The sequence below is a fragment of the Morchella sextelata genome (genome assembly GCF_020137385.1).
Source record: "Morchella sextelata strain SCLS chromosome Unknown scls_4, whole genome shotgun sequence".
Classification (NCBI taxonomy): Eukaryota; Fungi; Ascomycota; class Pezizomycetes; order Pezizales; family Morchellaceae; genus Morchella; species Morchella sextelata.
The window spans coordinates 436,138-453,363 of NW_025408619.1; the positions used below are offsets into that span (position 1 = coordinate 436,138).

At 47.1% G+C, this 17,226-nt stretch overlaps 3 protein-coding genes across 3 annotated transcripts; 1 reads left to right on the forward strand and 2 right to left on the reverse strand.

Annotated features, from left to right (window-relative positions):
• Positions 1-8,244: 8,244 nt before the first annotated feature.
• H6S33_010037 (uncharacterized protein) lies at positions 8,245-8,412 on the reverse strand (the record flags this gene model as incomplete). Its single annotated transcript, XM_044841378.1, has 1 exon — positions 8,245-8,412. One exon carries the CDS (start codon positions 8,410-8,412, stop codon positions 8,245-8,247), a length of 168 nt encoding a protein of 55 aa, XP_044697180.1.
• Positions 8,413-9,969: 1,557 nt separating this feature from the next.
• H6S33_010038 (uncharacterized protein) lies at positions 9,970-11,078 on the forward strand (the record flags this gene model as incomplete). The annotated part of the gene is made up of 4 exons (XM_044841379.1): positions 9,970-10,179; positions 10,248-10,788; positions 10,848-10,969; positions 11,025-11,078. 4 exons carry the CDS (start codon positions 9,970-9,972, stop codon positions 11,076-11,078), a joined length of 927 nt encoding a protein of 308 aa, XP_044697181.1.
• Positions 11,079-12,790: 1,712 nt separating this feature from the next.
• On the reverse strand, positions 12,791-14,786 carry H6S33_010039 (uncharacterized protein; the record flags this gene model as incomplete). The annotated part of the gene is made up of 3 exons (XM_044841381.1): positions 12,791-12,892; positions 13,055-14,159; positions 14,320-14,786. 3 exons carry the CDS (start codon positions 14,784-14,786, stop codon positions 12,791-12,793), a joined length of 1,674 nt encoding a protein of 557 aa, XP_044697182.1.
• Between the last annotated feature and the right edge of the window lie 2,440 nt (positions 14,787-17,226).

Consider the following 17,226-nt stretch of genomic DNA (forward strand, 5'->3'; position numbering starts at 1 on the left):
GTGCAATTAGACTAGTACTAGTAGTTACTCGAAGTGCATTATTTACACGAGGAAAGTGAGGGTGAGTGACCCAAGAAATGAAATCTTTACTCTGGGCTCTCGCCTCGGTGTCTGGGCATAGTTGTACCTACCAGCACAGTTGCTACTCTCTCTACCGAAGTAGAGTACCAAGATCACAAATGTGCCTCTACTACATACGTAGGATACTCTACCTCGAGTAAGTAATCAAAATCGCATATACCCAAACCAATCGGGCACTTGTCGACCTCTGCTTGGCCAATTCTTCGATGATCGTGCAAAAAAAAAAAAGAATAAAATGGTTGGTAGTATTTACTCCGGCTCTAGCCAGCCTAGCTGCGTGATATACGATACTCTGGGTGTTTCTCCCTTCTCTTTCTGTCTATTTTCGATGACATACTCGACCTACATACATGTACATCACTTACCTACACGAATACTCGAAATACCGGTGATCCACTGCAACGGCCGCGGTCGAGCCGCCTAATGCATAGATCTGGGCCGCTCGGATGCATCAATAATCATATGTATCACGGCTACCTATCCAGCCTGCCACCCGTCATTCATTTTGGAGGACCGGACGGACGCTCGAGAGTTTGTTACAAAGTAACCAAGTCACTCTAGTGAGGTTCCTATGTAGGTACAAGTTAGACATTATGACAATTATGACAATGCGTCGTCCATCGGATGCGGAGAAACCGTCCCCCTTCCGATCCCCAATCCCAATCATAAAAAGGGAGGAGGCAAGAAGACGAAAGACCACTGGGTGAAACACGATTAGCGGAAAACAAAGACCGGGCTGGTAGGGTTCGGTTCGGTCGAGCTGCCACGAGGGAGGATGGATGGAAAGGAAGAAAAGACTCCGGAGCGAAGGAGGAGAGGATCAGCCTGGTAGAGACATGGTTGGGGATGTGTAATTGGACAATTGGCAGTACAGGGAGGGAGTGCGTGTTTGTCGTTCGATGTAAAGTACGGTGGTAGGGAACGATCCATCTACTCTGTATGGTTCAATTGTAATTGTAATTGTAGACAGCTAGGGCATGTCTGTTCGAACGCGAGTGGTCAATTAATCGAATGGCCGTACTCCTCTTCGGGGCAACCATCAGTGCCAATCGGTATGCTGCAACCACAACTCTCTACTTTCACTACCTTTCTCCCCAGCCCTCTCTAATTGATCTCTCTCTGATCAGGTATCGTGAATTAGTCAGTTAGCGAGGAGTGGCTGACATTTTGGACATGTTCGGAATATGCAGGCCCGCCCCGGATCGCCAGAATCTTGCCCCTTCAATTGCACCCCAGCTCTCTCCCCGGCCTCCCTGTCTGTTGCTATTGGCGAGTCGAGCAAGTGCGGCCGGCGGGCGGTGAGTTAGCTACGTTAGCTAGGTGCAGTTTATTATTTAGAGTTGGTGCCATGTATGTATGTATGTATGCATAACGCAACAGCAACAGCGACACCAACAATAACAATAACGTCCGGAATCGGTCAGGACCTCTAACTAGTTCTCACCTCTCTCACTCGGTATCTTCTGGGCAATTAATGTTGGTAAAATAGAACATCTAACTACACTCTACTTACCCACACGAGCGCTTGGTGATTGATTGTCTCCGCAATTCGTTTAATGTGGCTAGTTTGCAGTCCCGGTGACCTGCCTTCTGCTTGATCTGCGTCCCTGGTTTTCCTGGTCTCGTCTCCCCGAACACACAACAAAAACAAAACAACAATAGCGCATCCATCTACCGGTCATGTCAGACCGGCCATGTGACTTTGCTACAGATGTGCAGATTTTCCTATGGCGATAAATAAAAAAGCATCGACACAATAACACCACCGGGTCCCCGCAACATGGGTGGCCCGCACCGATGCTGGAAAAAGGTAATGTAGACAAATTTGATATGCAGGAACAGGAACAGCAACAGGGACAGCAGGCAACAGCAATTACAGCGATAGGAATGATCTATGGAAAAAACGGTTATATGGTGCACAGATATTTGGCCATACAATTTCACCCCCCTGTTTTTCCATAGATCATTCCGGTCGCTGTACACACGGCACACACACATACACACAGGCACAACAACAAAGCCCATTTCTCCCGGCTGCCTGCTTGCGCTTGCTTGGGAGACAGACAGGCCGTTTGTGTTTTTGTTTTTCTTGTGTTTTTGTTTGAATTAAGTGATCGAACTGCTACTATTGCGCCATGGTTGTGGAAAACGTTCAGGGGGAGATTTAGTGACTGACTGTCTAAGGCAAGACAGAGTAGGTATCCATGTTGTGCGACAGATTGATCAAAGAAGGACCTTTTCATGTTCCACGGGAACGTACAACTGAAGCGTATAACTGAAGCGATAGGTTCTTCGCCAAATTTACACATTATTGTCACTAGGCCCGTGGAGTAGCTGGCTGGCTGTGCCTGACGCCCGCAGGCTGGATACATGGGTATGATCAAGCTGTCACATCACATCACCGGAGGTGAATGCAGTCAGCTTAAAGTTTTTTATAATGAAGTCATCTAGACTACATATGTATCTCTAAGTATGTAGCTGGCTGGGTACCTAGCTACTACATACATGATCTACTCTATCATCTATCACCCTCCCTCGACTCAACCCCCGGATGTCTTATCTCAATCTTGTCTAGCCCTACCTATGTACCTACCTGCCTGTGTATCCCTAATCTGATTAGGTATGTAGGCACCTCTGTCAGATGAACAAGCGAGAGAAAAGCTGGTCAGCCATAACGATGATGTGTGTGGGTTTGGCAATTTCGAGAAGGCATGTATGCATCGCGCTTATCAAGGGCGCTGCGGCTGATATATGATTGTACTTCGTAATTAATCGTTTACATTATCGGTCGACGTGACGTTACCAGGAAACTCACATTCTGCAGGTTTGGATTGTTGGGTGCGAGTGGCTTACGCTACTCTACTCTACCTACTGACTTTGGAAATTAAAGCTGCAGATTTGGATTGTTGAGTGGCTTACGCTATCTACTTACTGACTTTCCCTTCCCTCCCAGGAAACTCAAATTCTAGCTGCATATTTGGATTGTGTCGAGTGGCTTACTCTATCTACTTACTGACTTTCTCCTCACTCCCAGCCTACATAAACTCTAACTTAAGGATATGGAGGCTGGCGTTTTGGGTTGTGGTGGGTGGGGTACATACCTGGGGCTGGTGTCGATATGATATGATATGATATGATACGTGAGGCGGGGTGGTGGAATAACTTACAATTATGCAACTGTGCATGAGCTACGCTGGCAGGCATGGGAGATTTAAGCTTAAGCTTATCTGATTGATGTTCTCCTTCGATCTCCCCCCTTCCCCCGGACCTCTCCCCCTGTCCGGAAGTATATATAGCTTGGCTATTACACACAGTCAGGACCTTGCTCATCACGCGAGAGAGTCGGAGTCGGAGGTGAGGTCGGTGATCGAGCAAGATCAGTGGAGATGAGGATTAATCTATTTTGGCGCAGTGGTCGTGTGAATGAGAAAGTGAGTGAGAGTGTGAGTGAGAAAGTGAGAACGTGAGAGATTAGAGAGGCTTGAAACTTAGATTTGGGTATGGGATTTGGGTTTTGACATTTGGGATGAGATATAGGATTTAGGTTCGGGATTTGGGGTTTTGGGTTTAGGTCGAGTCTGCCCTGCGCCGCCCTTTATTAAATACAGTAAATAAGTATTCATTCTGCCATATAACTCTGGGTCAGTCTGGATGTAGATTTGTGATGTGGCAGAACGATTGAAAGTACGACTGATCTGAGTTACCTAGTTACTCTAGTTGGAGCTCTGACAGATAGGGATATGTTAAACCAATGAGAAGGGACTTACTATTTCTATTTTCACCAGCTATATATATATAGACGTGACAATATCTCATTACAATACTGCCTACCTAGAGTAGGTAGCTCCATAGAAACGTGTGTTTACTTAAAGAAAGTGGCTTGCGCGAATAAGAGCAAAGTGCAAGCCAGGTGGCTTCTAATTATAAGCTACCATCCCACGCAAGTCGTGATAGGACAATTGAGTTATTTGAGCTGTGCGCGCCGGGCTGCGCACCGTAACCACTGGTACTAGTGTTTTCAATTAATTCACGCGCAGTACTCAAGAGGCTACATATATTTATATTACTACATATAGTAGGATAAATTGTACACCCAGCTGTGAATCTACAGTACTAGACCTCTCCGAATACCCCCACCACGCCGCGCCCACTATCACCACCCAACACCCACTACCACCCACAACCCGCAACACACTACATCATCATGATAAAATGAAATCAACCTTACTTAAAGTCCGTTATCTTTCTAAGCTAATAACCCTCCGAACTGTACATATGAAACTGCCATATCATCATTAATTCTGTGTTGTCACGCATATTAATGCATCACCACCACTAGCACTACAAAGGCATTGTTTCATGTGCAGGGGGGCCGATGGGGCAGAAATCTCTCCGTTTCAGTCGGCACCCTCATGCAGGGACGTCGTGTACAACGCATATTTTTTCTCTATCTTCAAGGTGTGTATTCTTACAGACTTGAGAGGTTCAGACCTCGCTAACTAGCATGCTTAGCTACAGTGCAAAATAAGTCGAGTCGCGAATTGTCATGCCGGTGTCTGAGCGAGTCTGACTCTTCTAATTTTTATTAGTCACCCACCATGATCATGGTGATGAGACCGGCATCATAATGGTGCTTTGGTGATGTGGACGTTGTCGCACGCGGTGATAAAAGGTGATTGTGAACATGCAGTTCTTGGAGGGCAAATGACTGTTTTCACGGGAAAATTGTTGAGTGTTTGACGGAACGCAATCGGTGGCTCAGCGGGCGGGCGAGGCGAAGTGAGTGTCGAGTGATAATCCATGATTACAAAGATTACGGAATCAATCATGTGTTGATCATTACCTATCAATTCTCTGTCACCAACTATCACCACCAACCCACGCGGAGGATCTGGTGGCTGGTCTGAAGGGTACGCGAACCGGGAATATTTCATACGCACAGAATACGTGCGTAGATGGCGTGCTTTTTTCATTTTTCTTGGTGGTGGTGGGGTGTCGTCACATGCATAGATGGAAAAGCTGTTGCTAAGCCGGCGGTCTAAGATCGACGTTGCAATTGGCGAGCGATATGAAAATATTTCTTCTTGAACGCTCGCTCAGCGCTGCAGCCTTGAGATTCTTTTTTGGTGGTTTTGTGTAGAGGAGCGCCGCCTACGCCGCCTGTGGTATTGTAAGCTACTTTTAATATCTTTCTTTTTAGCCTTCGTATTTTCTTTCCTATTTCATTTTTATTCTATTCTGTTAGGTCCTTTGTAGCGAGGCCTAGTCGGCGAGGTGGAGATGTTTAATTACATACATACAATTACACTTTTTCATAAGCCATTTTGCGGTATTTTCGGAGATAGAGCATGGTAATCATAGGTAACTACGTGGAATGCTTTTTCTCGGATCATGAGATAAAAGTCAGGCTACAAGTACTACGAGCAGCTAGTTGCGCCTCTAAAATCCAATGAGTCTGCAGTGGTGCAAAAGCGAGATTCAATTAATTCCGAAGAAGAAAAAAATCTCCACCTGATCATGGGGAATTAGTTTACGGAAGCTAGGTAGAATTTATTTTATGGGGTGAAATTCCTTTTGGCGGGAGTGGTGCTTTTGCAAATCTATGGAATTCTGGGGAAAGTTCCTTTTGGCACTAGAAGCATGGCATTAATGCCCTTTTTTTCTTTCTTTTTCTTCTTCTGTACCCTACGGCCAGCTGATTCATGGAGAATTGCTGTGGAGCATGATTTATTTAAGTAGATCATCAGTTTGCATATTCCATCGGTGGTATGGGGTAATATAAGCTTCGCATACATATAGACGGAGAGAACACGGGACCAGGTTTTGATAGTCGATATAGACACGTACCTTCAAACCAAGTCAGCGCCTGGTAAAGATTACTTAATTCTTACCACTTGATTCTGCCTTAGTTAACTGTGTTATCTTTGTACAATATATAAAATTGCACTCTCTATGGGAGACTCGTAAGTAATGCTGATATAACTGGTAAGTCTTCAAAATTATGCAGGGTCCTTGCCACCCTTAACCTTCGGAGATCCGGTGTTACCGACGCTATAGTGATAGGTCATAGTGTGGTTTCGAGAACGATGCGGTTGCCCGAGTTGAAATTGGTAACCAATAGTTTCCTAACCGGCGAAGCTTCGAAGAGGAAGAGAAGCTCGAGTTGTGATTGTCGAGAGATGATAAGTGGTCCTTGCGACCTCCACATTGGTATATAGTATAATAGATGTTCTATTAATCAGAACGAGGCTCTAGTTGTGACTATTCCAGATCTAGAGGTGGTCTCCGCTGGCCTCTTACTTGCCCATAATCCCCAGTGTATGGTTCCGTATGAAAGGAAGAAAGGGGATCCCAAAAGTTGTAAATCCCGTGATGATATACACAGATCTGTTATTGAATTTGTTGAATTGTAATAGGCAGATATGGTTCCCACAGCCAATGCCTTGGAGCCTAGTTAGGAGTGGGTCCTGGCTTTGATCTTGTTGCATCTTGCCGCCGTTAAAGATCTCCAGTTGCATAGATCTTAAAAGATGCAGCCAATAATGGACTTGATCTTCAGGGCCTCTACTGCAGTTATCGAAATATCTAGAAGAAGATAACGAGTTTTCATAGTTCTTAATGCAGGCTGCGTATTTACACACAGAGTGCCTTAAATGGGTTCCTGCTGCCGCTGCGCCGCTACTGGCAATCGGGAGGTCTTGAGGCGGTTTATCCTCGAGCCTCTACAGATCTTGGTATAGACGTACATATTAGAATGCCTTAAATGGTTCCTATAAGCCTGGAAACCCAAATAGTCCTTGAGCCTTTGTTCTTGCATCAATTCTGTAGTTCTGTTCGAAATATATCGATTTTCGACTCTCCCATCAGACATACCCCGCCCCCCCGCCCCCCAAGAGAAAAAAGCACAACACAGCAAGTGGTTCCTGCAGCTCCCCAAGGATGGAAAGATGACTCAAGTGTTCCTGCTCTTCTCTTCTCAAAGATTCGGGTCATTGCCACCAGTACCGAAATTTTCGACCTGCATTATACTCTGCATGTTTCTATATATTTTCTCGAACCATGTAGCGACCCTTTTCCCGTCAACGAGGGGATAATAGGCACATACCGTCTATACGCTTATCATCCATCACCTGTAACCACCCAAAGAGACACACGGATCTCCTTTTCCATGCAATATGGGAACGCTCGTTCCCCTTGGAAAGGCTTGAAAAGAATCAAGGATCATTCTCCTCGTACCCTACCATACAATTATCCGCGGCAAGGCATCCGTCCCTGAGTGAGGTTTTTTATGGTTCTATTTTCATTAGTCCATCCGGCAAAGAAGAAAACTAGGCAGGAAGTAGGAATGTAGATATGGTGATATCGTGGTCGATTACTCAACGACGGATAGAGGGGACGTACGGGTACGCGGCATGAGGGGTGTTGATACAAGCTTTCCATATATCCATGCCAGCCGGAGAAGAAGAAGCGAGGCGGAGCAAGCCAGGGGGGGTGCTAGTAGTGTAGTTGATGAAGTGTAGAGAATAGAGTGAATGTGCATCATCGGAGTCTAGTGAAGGGTCGTGTAGGGGGAAGTCGTTCACCCTTCTCCACCAACAACCCCCTATCACGAGACCAGTCCCAGATCTACAATACCCAAGATTACGTTTACCCTAGGCTCGTTCCAGAAAAACAAGCTTTTCTGACATCGGCGCTTAGGTCGGTTCTAGACAGAGGGGCTAGAATACACTGGGCCCCCGGAATTGCTATGGTAATTTCTTTAAGCGCCTGTTGGCGTCTGTCTCGGAGGGAGAGAGATTTGGTATAGGATACATGTAGTGATTCATGGTTCGTCACTCGTGGGTTTTGCGACACGACGTTGGGGTCGGTTGGGCCCATGGGCTGGGCGAGTGCGTTTGTTTGGTCCAAGAGGGTGGTCGAGTCGATGGGTTCGGGGTGGAACAGATCAATCAGGCTAGGGCTGATTGATGAATGAATGCCTTACGGGGCTGGGGTACGGTATTGCACGTAGGGGCTTGAAATATAGCGAATCTACATCTCAACATAGTCTAACCTCTTCCTGCCCTTTCTCTGCTTCTCATCCTCCTTCTTCTTCCAACGCAACCTTTGTGGAGGATCGAGGAAGTTTGTCGAGCACTGACAAGGGACGCCGGTACCGCACCGCTAATAATTGATTTCGGTCTCTATCAGTGCTTTCTGCATGGCATGGGCGTCGGCATTAAACGTAATCGAAGCTCCCAATTTGTCGGAGTGAGTCTTTCTCTCCTTGTGTGTGGGGGCGCGGGCGTTGTTGCATAGAGCATATAGCTTGTAGCTACTAGGGGGTGCCATCGTATGTATGTGTGTACAAGTAAGATACATACCGATTCGCATTAATTTCAAAACTCTTGTCGGTTGTTCTTTAATTCGATATTCCCTGCTGCTCTAGAGACACACGTACGTACGCAGACAGGCAGGTAGTAGGAAAGACGGTTCATTTATGCATGACGCTCTCTCTGTCTTATACTTACGAGACTCACTCACTGATCACTGTCTATTGATCTCTCTGTCTTAATTCGAGTCTGCAAAATAAAAAATAAAAAGAAATAATAAATAAAAAAGGAACCCTACACTCCCCTATCGCGTTAGGCACACACCGCAAGAGTCTAGGCCCTCCACGCGCCCGTTGTAATTGGGATTTTTCCAGGGACCCTCTCTGTTCCTTGGTCCTCTCTCCCCAAACAAGTTCTAGGCCTTACCGTTCACTCTTATGAAATCCGATATAACTGTGTGTGGTCGAGATTTTTTTTTTTTTTTCATTCGCGCCCCGGCGGTTCCTGATCAGTTGTTTAGTTTGTGACTGTTGGGCCCCTACCTACTGGCCGGGAGAGGGAGAGAGAGGGCCAATTCAATCAATGCTGGTCTCTTAATATTGTTAGCGTAATATTGTAAAGGGTATTGTAGTGGTTCCAAGATGGGCCGGCCATGGGGGGGGGATCTTAGTTATGTACGGAAATATTGTCAATTTGAAATTTGAATGGCAGCTGGGGGGGGGGGGGGGGGGTGTGCATGTCAGGGTAGCGTAGGTTGGAGGAGTATTAGTTCAGATGTACTCATGTCTAAAAGTGGTGTATATATATATCATGGTATGATCCCCCCCCCAGCTGCCTGCATTCCCGATCATGGTCGACGCCTTCTTTTGGACGCCTTCTCCCACCCCATTGTGAACTAGCCAGGGTATTTTTTGTCCTACGTATTACTAGCTACATTCTTCTCGCACTAGTTAATTGGGACGCTTGGTTTCTTCCGTTCATCTGCTGCTTAAATTTCCCCACGCTCTGTGCTGCCCTCAATTTTCATAACAGTCGTCATTTTGTTTCGGTACTGCTACCACCACCACCACCACCACTGCTGCTACTATTGCTACTAGCTACTGCTGCCACTACTACCACTACTATTCCTGAAGGTATGGAATTGCCTCATTCTGGCTTATTTGCATGCTAGAGTGGGCTGGCGGTTTAAAACTATAGTTAGCTGTCATACGAAAGATGAATTGCTAATTTTGAGTTGATAGGAAGAAAAAAGGATCTAGAAATATCGATTCGAAAACAAAGTCACAATCCAATCAAGCCTTAGCTAGGCCCTAAAAAGAAAACCCGGAAAGAAAGAAAAGGTTAAAAAAGAAAAGTACTATCAAAAGGAAACTGCCCTCCACTATATAAGCCAAACAAATACCTTCACAGATCAACAAGCACGAATTCCTCCGTCAACTTAAAACTCAGGGGAGGATAAAAACACTCATTTATACCTAAAGAAAAAGCAAAGTGGGAAGGGCGTACCTCTCGAATTCAGTCGCATCACCCTCCTCCTCTTTTTATCTACACGCCCATATCGATCCTATTATTACCTATGCCTGCAAAGAAGAACAAGAAGCTTCTCGAGCTGGGACTCAAGAAGTTTCTCGACGGTTCTCCCATAGCCTCGGCCGCTGAAATTGCGGACGCTGGTCCACGAACTATCTACCGCGCAAAAGAACGTGTCCGCAAGTACGGCGCAGTGTATGCGCCTAAGCCTGAGAACGAGGGTCGCCCGCGGGAGCTGGATCCGCATATGATGGAGGTATACATCAACCTTCGATCGACTCTATTATTCTTAATCTATATGCTAATCTAGAAACAAACATACAGTGGCTGTTGATGCTCCTCGAGGGAAAGCCAGATATGTACCTTGATGAGATGCGCGATGAGCTCGAGGACGTCTACGACCGCAAGTTCAGTCTCCCCACAATCTCACGGCGCCTCAAAGAAGCCAAGTGGTCCAAACCCGTAGCCGTCAAAGAGGCACGGCAGCGGAACTCTGTGGCGCGCGACAACCATCAGGAGCAGATGCGCCAGTTCCGCCGTTCGCAGCTGGTTTTTGTGGACGAGAGTGGGGCGAACGAGAAGGTTGGTGACCGTAAGAGGATCTGGGGCTATCGTGACTTTCCGCCAAAGCATTCCAGCAACACCGAGGCCAATAGCAGTGGTGCTTCTGGCGTGAATGGGGGACATCGTGAGCGCGAATCGCCTCCTACACTAGGGTACCCCATTTCACCGCCGCGTGAGAATACTAACCCGGGGCCATCTAACCAGAGTTTTACCAAAGAGGCCCCGGCAGGACCGGCGCTTACCCATAAGGAGGGAAGGAGACATGAGAGATACTCGATCCTCCCGGCGTTCACTATTAATGGTAAATATCTTATATACACCCACTTCATGTCAACAAATTTCTAATCAACTTTTCTCTAGGTTTCTTGTGCCATGACATAGTGGAATCAACGCCTGCTCCCCCGTGGGACACCGAAAGCTTTTATATCTTCCTGCGAGACACTCTTCTACCTCTATGCAACCCTTTCCCGGGAGAAAACAGCGTAATCATCATGGACGACTCACAGTTCCATCGTGGTGCTGACATACGGGAGCTAGTGGAGGCTGCGGGGTGCAAACTCATCTACCTGCCACCGTGCTCACCTGACCTGAACCCGATCGAGTATTCAATGATTTATGTGAAGAAATGGATCAATCTACACACAATCGAGTTCCAGAAGGCGGGCGACGAGGGATATCTTCCGCAGTTCTTTGAGGCCGCGATGCAGGCTGTGGACGCAAGGGCATGTGATGGGTTCTTTAGAAAGGCTGGGCTGTAGTAAGTGGTGGAGGTTGTCGGAAGCAGCTGCTATTACTGTTTACTACTAACGGTGATCACGATGATATTGCGATGTTGCGAGTAGTGACTAAGGCAGTTGTAATCTGGTCATACAGCGGCCTTTGTTTCTGGAATTTGTTTTTTTCTTTTCTTTTCTTTTCTCTTCTTTTCTTTTCTTTTCTTGGCTTGCTTTTATCGTTTTTATTATTCTTTTCTCTTCTCATTTTTTTCTTTTCTGGGACAAAAAATTGGCATTGGGATGCATATGGGCATGGTTTGAATCCAGTACTTTGTGGCTTACACCCAAGAGCTGATGAGAGACTGACGGCATTCTCTTCCTCTCTATTGGGTGCTGGGTATACCCTACAAGTACTATTGCATATGGGGGTTTTCTTTGGTTCTATTTCTCTACTTCATTTCCCCCATATCGGCCGAGGAAGCGGGCGAGCGGGGGCGGGAGGGCGGGGACGTGGGGGGTTGTGGGGGAGCAGCAGGAGTTTTTTTTGATTTTTTCTTTTCATATTTTCATTTTTACATTTTCAAAACTGTATAGGGAACCCGCGGAGGGGAACACAAATATAGTACATTGAGGATTCTGGCGGAGCCCAGGAGCTCGGAGCCCGGGGGTTTTTTTTTTTTTTTCATTTTCTTTTTCATGGGGTTTTTCTTTTCTTACAATTCGCTTTCATATTCTTCTAATAAATTGGACATTTTTTTTTCTTTCCCGAGCTCTATGGTCCCTTTTTTTTTTTTAATGCGGACGCATGAAGTCGAGAGAGATGAGCTCGCCAAGACAGCCAACCAGTTACACGGTAAAGCCAGTCACCTTAGGCCAATTAACAGTCAAACTGCCTGAACAGGGCTCCCTTAACCGAAGTCATCTCGTCACAACCAATTGATTACCAGCCAAAATACAGTGGTGTCCATGACTCTGCTGGGGGGCGAGGCAGTGCAGCTGCCTATCGATAAGAGGACCAGTTTGAAATATGCAGAGAGGATCTACAGCAATACGCAACGCAGAATGTCTATTTCAGCTCGTTACTGAGCTCGGGCCTTGAGCATGGGGAGAAGGATGTTCAAGGGAGATAAGTATTAGGTAGGCTGGGAGCTGGCAATGGAGTATTGAATCTACTCGTTGATAGCACGCCACATACAAGTTGCCTTAGGCTGGAAAAATGTCTCCATAGTCGGCAAGCTAATACTCATACATTCCTTGGGATGGGGGTATAGATGCTAGAACAGAGTCTGTGCTGTGCAAAAGACTTTTTTCAAATTGACTGACCGTCTGCTGTTTCAAAACTACTACATGGCCATAGTACATAGGTGCACGTTTGTTGCGTTGGTTTTGTGCAAGGCTACATCTTGATGTATTAACGGGATTGGACCAACCAATAGGAACCGGGCGGTTCTAAATATATAAAAGGTATAGTTGTTCATGCTAGCTAATACTAGTGATAACACAACCGGGAGCCCGAATGATTGCTCATGAGTCAAAACGTTGGTCTTTATTTATTTTATTTTGATGGTGGTGGTGGTGGTGGTGGTGTCATTTCCCTTTCTTGCCGCTAATCATCTTCTTCTTGACGTGTTTAGGCATTTTGGTTTTTCGCGCCTCGCGTTTCTCCTCTTTGACTTTTTTCTTGTGATCCTGTTAGGACGGTCAGCGATGTGGCTTTTGGAATGGGGGTTAAAGCTGAGTGAGGAGGAGAGAGCCGGGGGAAAAGCCATGACAGGGGGTTTCCCAGAAGATGTTTGGTGCGGATTGCTACGGTAGATAGGAATTTAGGAGGGAGGGGGGAGGGGGAATAACCTTCTTCTCGTCCTTGTCTTCGTGTTTCTTCCCTCGAGGCTTCTTGTCTGCGTCTCTGTCCTTCCTGTGAAGCTTTGGCGCACCATCCTCGTCCTCACCGTCGCTCCCCTCCTCGCTATCATCGCCGCTGTCGCCTTCCTCGTCTTCGCTGTCGCCTTCATCTTCGTCCTCAACGACCTTCTTCTCTGCCAGAAGGTCCTTGTAGACCAAATCTGCGCCCTCTCCGCGCCCGACCTTCTCTGCGTCTCGCTCGACATCGTACACCTCCTCCAGTGTCCTGGGCACATACGCCTGTCTGTAGACCTCGATGTCGACCTCCGTCTCGAGCTCTCCGCCCCTCTGCAGCGTCTCCACAGGCTCGTCGCCCTTTGTGATCCACTCGAACGTGCGCTTCTCCGGCACCGTCTCGACGCCCTTCCTGCGGAAGAAATCGCGCACATTCTTGATGTCCATGCGCAGGAACTCGAGCGATCGCGGATGATCGTGCTCCACCGACTGCGACACATCAATGATCCACAGCCGTTTCTGGTGATATAGAACATTGTACTCGCTCAGATCGGCGTGCACGAGACGGCACTGCCGATACATGGCCTGCATGAGCCCCAGCAGCTCAAGGTACAGTGCATCCCACACCCGTTCGTCATCGATGGGAGCGTCGCGCAGACGCGGCGCTGGCCATCCCTTCTTGTCGCCAATGAAGCCCATCACGAGGACGTGCAGGCGAAGGTAGAGGGGCTCGGGGCACGGGATACCGGCGGCCCAGAGGCGCTTGAGGTTGCGCATCTCCTTCTCGGCCCAGATTTTGACCATGGCGCGGGGGTTGGACTTGTTGTATCCATTGCGAAAGCGGTGCTCGCCGCTAACGTACCGGTCTCGGTCTTTGAAGACTAGGATGGCCGTCTTGTAGACCTTGATCGCGCGATGCAGGGGTGAGGACGAGTCTGGTGAGTCGGAGAGAGCATGGTAGACGTTGGCTTCCTTTCCGGTGGAGAGGACGCCGTTGATGGTGTGGATGGTTGAGCGATTGATCAGCTGCAGGAGGATCATGCGGGTGCGGGGGTCTAGAACTTGTTCAGAAGTTGCGCGCTCGGATTTGTCCGTGGTTCTGTAGGCAGTGTTCCAGTATCAGTAACAGTACCAATACCAATGTCACAAAGCAGTAGCACAGCACGCAATACGCAATGCAATGCGCAATAAGCAAAAAAGCAAATAAAACCTCCTTCAATGAGGGGAAAGGGGGGGGCAAAAAGGTGGGAAACACAAACCTACTAGCACCCCCCATTCCACTCTCCATATCCCCCAATTTGATCCTGGCCGCAAACTTGGTCAAGCTCTGTATCTGGTCGTCGACGCGTGCCTTGACGTTTGCCTTTGGCTTCAATTTGTTCCCCTTGACCACACCCTCTGCACTTGCGGCGTTAGTCGCCTCAAGCGCTTTCCGCTGCCGGTTGTACGACTTTGTAAAGTCGCCACCTCCGCCTCCTCCGGACTCTGTCCAGTCCTGGTCGTTTAGCTCGTCGTCAAACAGCTCATCATATGAGTCCTCGTCCTCCTCCTCGTCATCATCATTGTCGTATTCCTTTTGGAGCTGTGTGGGCGCCACTGCCTGTGATATCTCTTCTGCCTGCTCAGGGTCGGCGAAGCGGTCAGGGGTTGTGATGTAGCCTTGGTTGGGGACGTAGTCGTATTGCGGGGTTGCAGCGGCTGTGTACTGTGGGAGTGACTCTGCCATTTGTATTGTTTCTTGGGGGTGAATTAGCGGAGAGGTTTGGGGTTGGTTGGGGAGTTGTGAGAGGTTTCGGAGGTAGTGCCCTTTGTATGACGTAAATTATGCCTTTTTTTTTTTTTTTTTTGTAGGACGCACGCGGGGCATGGAGGGGCAAAAGTGAGGCTCTGTAAACGGTCTTGGCATATGAGTCATGGGGTATCACTCGGTCTTACTTAGGCCTGTTGAATGGCATATGGGATGAAATTAATACTTACTCGGGTTCACGAGGGTCGCATACGCAAAGGGTAAGCACGGACATAGGTTTTAAGGGATGATATGTCGGGCAGTAGTTACTGTCAGTCCTATTTAGTATCTAAAGACCGATCAACTATGTAGCTCGCAGCGCCGAAATAGTTACTACATGTATATATATCGTGTAACAACTACAGGCTTTGCAAATTTGAATAACAATTGTAACGTCTGCAACCATGGGCTACCTAACCTGGCAATAGGTACTACATGCAATTATCTCAAAACCAGATTCATATTGAACATGTTTCAGAATTCTAAATATGGGGGGGGGAGAAGTCTGATAGTTTGCATGTAGCTGTACATACATGTATGTACTGCTACAAAGGGTTAGTGTGAGAGAAAGTTCCTCTCGCGAGATCACTCTGCATTTAAATTTTAGCTAGCTAGCCCCATTAAGTAAATTCACATGAAACGGCCATGATGTTCATGAGTCATCTCCCCCTCCAATTGGCCAACTCCCATCGTTATGAGCTGACATTTCTCCGAGAGCTAAATACATGTATATATCAGAGAGCTATAGCTATATCGGAGAGCTCGAGCCACACCTAGCTAGCCAGCTATTAATGAAATATGCCCCTGAATATTCATCAACGTTGCCAAACCACAGCTTTAGAGACACACGAGCTGATCTCCGCTACCGTACGCAATATTGCAGCCCTCCCGGTCCTTCGATGACTTTCGCAAGCTGATGACTCGATCGACGACGCCCTTAACTCATGTATATACTAGCTCCACGGGAGCTCCCGCCCCACCTATGGCTGTTATACACACCATTCCACTCAATAGAGTCTCCGAGGCGTGGGAGAGAGAAAAAACCCTGGTCGCTGCAGGTAGAGTACGTGGTTTTATAAAACCTAAGTAGCTGTCGGTACGTTTTCATAATATTAGGCAATATTGCAAGGTCAAGCGTCACCAGCTAGCTGCCGGACAGCTCCAGAAATATTACTGCATCCGGTAGTTAACTCTCCATCTCCGATAGCCTCATTATTAAATCGCCGAAATCGATAGATCTAGGTAATATACTGACTAATCAACCAGCTAGCTGCAGACGATCGTATCCTAATATCCCCGCACCGCCACACCATAGGATAGGCTACACTCAGTCCGGTTGACTGCTAGCCACATGTAGTGGTTGTACTCCATTTAACGCCATTCATTTTCGGCCGCGGGCTAGCTACATGTAGCTATGGCGTTGATTTCCTGGGTATGCCGATACATGTAGTCTCTGGTTGGGTGGGCCCGGTTGGGTCTCCCGGTACAAATACAAGATCTCACCGCAAAAGTGCACTTTCATTTGCTTCTTCTTCCGTACTTATCGTACGCGTTATTGAGACTTAATGCTTTTGGGCCCGGGGCTGTCGAGATCTCGGTAGGTTTATATGTACTTATATACGTATTATTATACGTGATTTCAAAATCCGGAAGCAGCCTTAAAATTTAGTAATAGACTTGGATTTCGAATTTCCTCGGGTATAAAGTGTGTAACACTATTTTCGGGGGTGGCCGTATGGTAGCTGATCTGTGGCATACACAGTGATACAGTACTCCTCCCCGGCACCTAACCCTCAATTACTAGTACCAGCTGAGTCAATTTATGCAATCGGAAGTGTTGGCCCTATCACAAGTGAAACAAACACAGTAGAGTCGATTACCACGTTAATCTAACTTTATTACTCCGAGTTTTGTGCATTAGAATTTCCTGCAGAAATGAAAATGAAATTACGAGCATATTATGTATCTATTTATATCAAGATTTATATAATTAGTTGATAATGTCTCAAAAGTCTGAGCAGAATATGTACCGATGCACATACATTGGGCCCGTGGTCACGAGATTCTGATATGCCAATTGCTATTCGAAAGATCCGTATGTACTTCTGTGCATGGCCGCTGGCGTCCCCGGAAAATAAGACATTAATGGTTGCACTTTGATTTGTTCCTTGCTCCCGGGGCTCGGTTATTCACTGAGTCTAATTAGCCTATGGGCTTGACGCTAGCTAATATTCAATCAGCAGATTAAAGAATCATGATCACATACTACATGTGAACTTGTCGGACTGATGATCAGAGCAGCCTCGCGAAATCTGTAGCTGTGAGTTCGAGACTGTGAAAAACAAATTGGCTGTACTAGCTCGACAGCCTCACAAAGGCC